General features: G+C 43.3%; 1 protein-coding gene across 1 annotated transcript; it reads right to left on the bottom strand.

Moving 5' to 3' along the window:
• Nucleotides 1-4,182: 4,182 nt before the first annotated feature.
• Nucleotides 4,183-5,463, bottom strand: LOC105557341 (NADH dehydrogenase [ubiquinone] 1 beta subcomplex subunit 5, mitochondrial). Its single transcript, XM_012004556.1, has 2 exons — nucleotides 5,215-5,463; nucleotides 4,183-4,683 (listed from the first exon to the last, which is right to left on the bottom strand). The coding sequence occupies exons 1-2, from the start codon at nucleotides 5,446-5,448 to the stop codon at nucleotides 4,438-4,440; spliced, it is 480 nt and encodes a 159-aa protein (XP_011859946.1). The 5' UTR covers nucleotides 5,449-5,463; the 3' UTR covers nucleotides 4,183-4,437.
• Between the last annotated feature and the right edge of the window lie 94 nt (nucleotides 5,464-5,557).

The following is a 5,557-nucleotide window of genomic DNA, read 5'->3' as shown; positions in this document are numbered from 1 at the left end:
TCCACGTCCAATCCATCTTCGTGGATAATGCCTATCTAGCCAAGCTCGAGTAGCTCTGCCATAATGAGCTGGACACCCATCGAGCTGGAACCACATCTCAATCCGTTGTTGCAGGTGGATGTCTTCTAAATAATTACGAAAGTCTGTCTCCAAAAAATATGTATATCTGGCTGTGTTTAATCTGTCGGGTAAAAAAAATGGTCCCACTAAAGATTCGACGTGGAGGAGTAGTATCTTGGCCACCCCGATCACCTGATCTGACACCAGTGGACTTCTTTGTGTGGGGGGGCCCTGAAGCAGGAAGTTTATTCATTGCCAGTCACCTCAAGAGAGCAATTAAAAGACCGAATCGTGGCTGCAGTGCACCAAATATCACCAGATCAGTGTTTGGTTGCAACACGAGCTGTCCGTACTAGATGCATTGCTTGTATTGCAGCAAGAGGCCAACTTTTTGAACAATATCTACATTAAGCAAGTGACAACATGAATAAATAAGTGTGAATGAATGAATGAATAAATAGTAAATACATACAAAAATTAAAACTACGTTTTCTTTTTGTGATTTTTTCCAAAACGAAGTAAAAACGAGCATATCTCCAAAGGACTTTATATTTTTAATTTATCATCCCCTACACGCTCCCGAAGTTTGGACATTTAAATTCGGGACACCCTGTATAAATGTAAGTTTAGAATAAATTTTCCCTCCGTCTTGACACCACGATATTCGACAAAAGGCGATACTGTCATTTTGTTCTAGATTTGAGAATTTTTCATTTAAGATTAAAATATTCCTTTCTCTATAAGAAATGTGATTGGCGCTATATCGATCCTATTTTACGATACATTCAAGTGTAATAGCATTGTTTGTTGCATTTACGTTCGTGGCAGCTCGTGACGTTAACGTTCAATCCAAGCAACTTAATTTTTCTTAATTCAACAGCATTTGTGTGGGATGATACGTTTTCTTAAACAGTCGAAAATAAATGCGTCGACTTAGAGTTCACACATTCCAACGATTCAAGTAAATTTTCATCTCAAGAGAAAAGGACTTCTCTCAAGTCCTCTCTCATCTCCCCTTTCGCCACGCGATCCCTAGATCCTTCCCGAATGTCTTCACCCCGGATCTGTGCGTCTCCGTGCGTCCTAAATATTCCTTTCTTTATAACAAATATGATTGGCGCTATATCGATCCTATTTTACGATACATAGTAGCATTGGATCCGGAAGTTTTTCCTGTGGGTGCGCGATAGAAAAGCTATTTAATATAGCGGAAGGAATATTTTAATCCTAAATGAAAAATTCTAAAATCTAGAGTAAAATGATAGTAATGTATCGTCTTTCTATCACGTGAAAAAGCTGCGAAAACGCCGTTAACGATATCGATAGTTGTCGGTAGCCGAGTACAGAATAGAGCTCCTGAAATTTATACGCACGTCTACAGAGGAGCCTGTAGCGTCCGGCATTCTCGCGAAAAGTCGCAAGTGCATTAAGATATGACAAAATTAAAAGAGGACTGCAGAAACGCGTCGCGAAACCAAGCACGGATTGATCGCCTGATGTTCTTGTTCCTCGGAATCGCGCATTAATTAGACGCATCCGTCAAACGATGGGCGGAAAAACGTCATGAATAGCGTCACGCTGTCGGAGTTGACAGATGATAAACAGCCGCCGGTGTCCGCGTGATTGTTGGGCGAGAAATTATGAAGATTTAACGATATATCGCGCGAATAATGCGCGAATAAAACGCGCGGAAATGCGACAAACGCGGCTGAATTTGCGCCGAGCCGGCCGCCGTTTGCGTGCCCGCTGACTCGGGCTCTGTGTTCGTGCGCGCGAGTGCGTACACATTATGCAAGATACGCGAGGCGACCTTGACAATGACCACTGCCGCTGCCGCGGATTACATTGGCGATCAGCGCGTCGTTAACGCGCCGACAGGCCATCGCGTTATCACAGAAGATCGCGGGAGGCGGAAGCGTTTTTCGCTAAAGCGACAAATACTCTTTCTTATCGTCTTATCATTGGCGATCAACGCGTCGTTGACGCGCCGACAGGACATCGCGTTATCACAGAGAATCGCGGGAGGCGGAAGCGCGACGTTTCTCGCGACGAATGCTCTTTCTTATCGTCTTTCTTATTATCTAATTACAAAAACTCGCAAGTCACCCCTTACCCAGGGTGGAAAGTGACTCGTTACTTGTAACGAAGTTACAGTTACGGTTTTTTTTTGTAACTTTAACTTCACCTCGTTACTTTCTCCCCATCTGTAGCTGTAACTTAACTCAGTTAAGGCCTGTGTCCACGACGCTAGAGCTTGGTCCAGGCTCTAGTTTCGAGAAATGTGTAGCCAATCAACTCGCAGCTATTCCACAAAAGTACATAGTAATTTCTAATGATTCAATCACTGACATAAAATAATTTTCTAGTATAATTATCTCGTCACTTTTTCGTAAGGGAGACAATGTTTTACCGGAAAACAATTGAAAGATGTGATCTTATTATTTGCATTCCGTAGATACTGGGAGAGGTACTTTCGCGAGGGAAACGTTCCGGGTCTAAGAATCTTACGTGTCGCCAGCAAAATCCCCGGGTGCTACAGTAGGGTTCTAGCGTAGGAGTCCAGACAAACTTGCACAGGTACATATGCGTAAAAAAAATTGATCGGTCCATTTCCTTACGCGGGCATTTATGGTCCAATCAGATTCCTCGTGCATACGTTTATGCGCTATGCACGCTATGCATCCAGACAAACTTGCATAGCGCATAAAAGTAAGGAAATAGGCCAATCAATTTCTTCATGTATATGTTTATGCACCTGTGCAAGTTTGTCTGGAGAGACTCTAACAGTTGAAACAGAACACACGTCCCATTACTGGAGGATCGTAATGACGCAACGATACGTATTGTTGCATATGATACGCGGTGCAATCGTCGACTGGAGGCCAGAAGGGTTTCGCGAGGACGACGTGAATGTTTTAAACGGGAAACGAGAGGAAACGGAAACGTCCGGTGTACGCGCGAGACAGCTCGCATGACAGCGGCCTCAGCACGAATGCGGAGAGAGATCGCGTTTAAAAAAAAGTCGATAACCCAAGGTTCTCGGTCAATTGAATTTTATGCAAAAGCGAACGAAGAAATTGCTTGCGCCGGTCTCTCTCGACGACGCGTTTCGGTTTAATGTCGCACGATCGCGACACTGAATCTTCCCCGTCTGTCGCGCCTGCCGAAAGATTCACGCCCATTTCTGCCAGTGCAGATTAACTTTAATCCCGGTCTATAACTTACTTTCTAATACTTTTTCCAATTCCTGAAGCTAGAAAAAGTATAAGAAGTAAATTAAACCAAGATCAAAGTTAGTCTGCATTGGTACACTGAGAAAAATATCCTGGCCTATCTAATCGGATAATTAATTACATATTAACAAACGGACATGTTCAATCAAATTCTATATCCGATGAAAAGTATAATCGGTTTCTCGATAAAATTTCATCGGTGATTGCAATTTTACTGGAGAAATTTCATCGAATATGTCCATAATTTGCTCGGGAAACTTAAACGATTGAATAAAAGTGTTTCTCAGTGTAGAAACGGATATCAATCGGTTTTTCATTTCGGCTAAAATGCACGTGCGAGAACCGCAGCGGGAATCAAAGGCGACTCGATTTCGTCAAGTTCAACTCTCAAGATTACAGAATGCCTTTTGGCAGTCGACGCGAATAAACACGCCAATACCAGTGGGTCTTGGAATGGAATTTATTGAAAAGCCGAAGTGATATTTTAATTAAAACTAATATATCGATTGTGCGCCTCGGACGTTGTGGTTCCCGCTGAGATCCAGATCCGGAAAGAAATGATGAATTGACGGTTGCGGTTGACCGCAAATCGCCAGCTGAGGAACGATTATATTACTATGGGAAACGATTTACACCCGATAGCGCGCACCTTATGAGTGAAGAGACACGCCGCAGTGATTATTCAACACTTTATTAATTATGTGAACGTGCGGCTGATAAATCGTTCTCGACTTACGTATGAGTCAACTGAAAAATGCCTATATCTATAAGGTCTTTAAATTCGGTGCGCAACGTTAGTAAAGAAACCTCTCAGGTTATTCTCATAAAGAATCGTATGAAATGATTACATGTACGCGTGCGACAAGAAAAACTGAAATCCAAATAATTATTTCGGCGCATGCTCTCACACAGGGGAAACTTTAATCAAGACTTTATTAGCTATATAGTAACTGTACAATGCGACGTAATTTATCGGCAGAGATCGCCGCGCAGGGTTCACTCTGCGGCATAAGTTTAACCAGGCAGTTAACCGAAGTCCTAGAGCACGAGATCTACGTATCTACACCCGTCCGAATAATTTCCACCAGCTCCCACGGTGCTCCCCCAATCAAAAACTCTCATTACAAGCAGAATGAAGTCAGGTTCACTCCTCAAGTGCGACCCTCTTGTCTATTGTCTCTCTGTACGCGTACAGATACTTGGAGCCGTAGAACTCCTTGAAGTATTGGCTCCTGTAATCCCGACGGGTGCCCATCGCCATGTTTACCTGATACTCGAGTTTCCTGACTTTCCTCAGCTGGTTCTCGTGGTACATGTGGTGCAGGAACTTCTCGTATTCCTGCTGCTGCGACGGGAAGATGTAGCGCTGGAGGAATCTCTTAATCGGATGCTGAAACGAACGAGAGAGAGAACGATTGCTTTTCCGTTTTTTCGGTAGTTGTCGAAAGTCGTTTGAAACGTTTCGACGAAAAGCTGCACTGTGCTACTAGAGCAGTAGCTAATATTGTACATACAATTATTATCGTGCAACATTTACATTTATTCTATGGCCAATAGCGGCTTTACGTTAGGCAATAGTTGCTTTCCTTTTACATGAAAGCTCAGATAAATCTCACTTGTGACGTCATAACTCAGTTGAATGCATGTTCCTTTTGATTCTTGAGAAGTGAGATTCAACCAGATTTAACTGAGTTTTTGCGCACGATCAAGACCGTGTGCTTTAGTGAGTTTAATAGACTCACATTAATGACGTCATATCTGAGTATAAAATACTCACATAACTGAGTGACTCAGTATCACTTGAGTGTAAAAGGAAAGCAGCTAAAATATCGGCCAATGCATTTCTAATATAAACAACGTCGAGCCAACGCAGTGTGCCACTAGGGGGACAATTCTTTCCTCCCAGCCTTCCAGATTTTACCTGAAGGTACTCCCATTCCCTCGGAACGTAACCCTCAGGGATCTCCTGGAGCGTGGCAGGGCCGATGAACACATTAACCAGGGTGATCGTGATGACGACGGGAATGCCAGTAAGCAAAGTGTAAAAGTGGAGGTAATCCTTCATCTTGTGCCACTGGAAGCGACTCGGCTGAATGACCATTAACCGATCGTGCGACATACATCTCGCTTGTCCTGGAAATACAAGAAACATCATTAGCACAATTATCTCCGAGGCTGCCGCGGGGTAAAGTGGACTTGATAGCCTCTTATGAATTTGTAGCCGAATTCGTGAAATATAGGACGTTGTAACAAATGGCCGCGTT

Source organism: Vollenhovia emeryi, unplaced genomic scaffold, assembly GCF_000949405.1.
Source record: "Vollenhovia emeryi isolate VEMERY1.0 unplaced genomic scaffold, V.emery_V1.0 DF939516.1, whole genome shotgun sequence".
Lineage (NCBI taxonomy): Eukaryota > Metazoa > Arthropoda > Insecta > Hymenoptera > Formicidae > Vollenhovia > Vollenhovia emeryi.
Note: the sequence above shows the minus strand (reverse complement) of the source record. Positions and strands in the feature narration are given on the sequence as shown.

Coding starts and splice junctions, on each gene's coding strand:
- LOC105557341 (XM_012004556.1), bottom strand. CDS start 5,448: ATGATGTTTCTTGTATTTCCAGGACAAGCGAGATGTATGTCGCACGAT. Junction 4,684..5,214: donor GGGAATGGGAGTACCTTCAG/GTAAAATCTGGA, acceptor CGTTCGTTTCAG/CATCCGATTAAGAGATTCCT.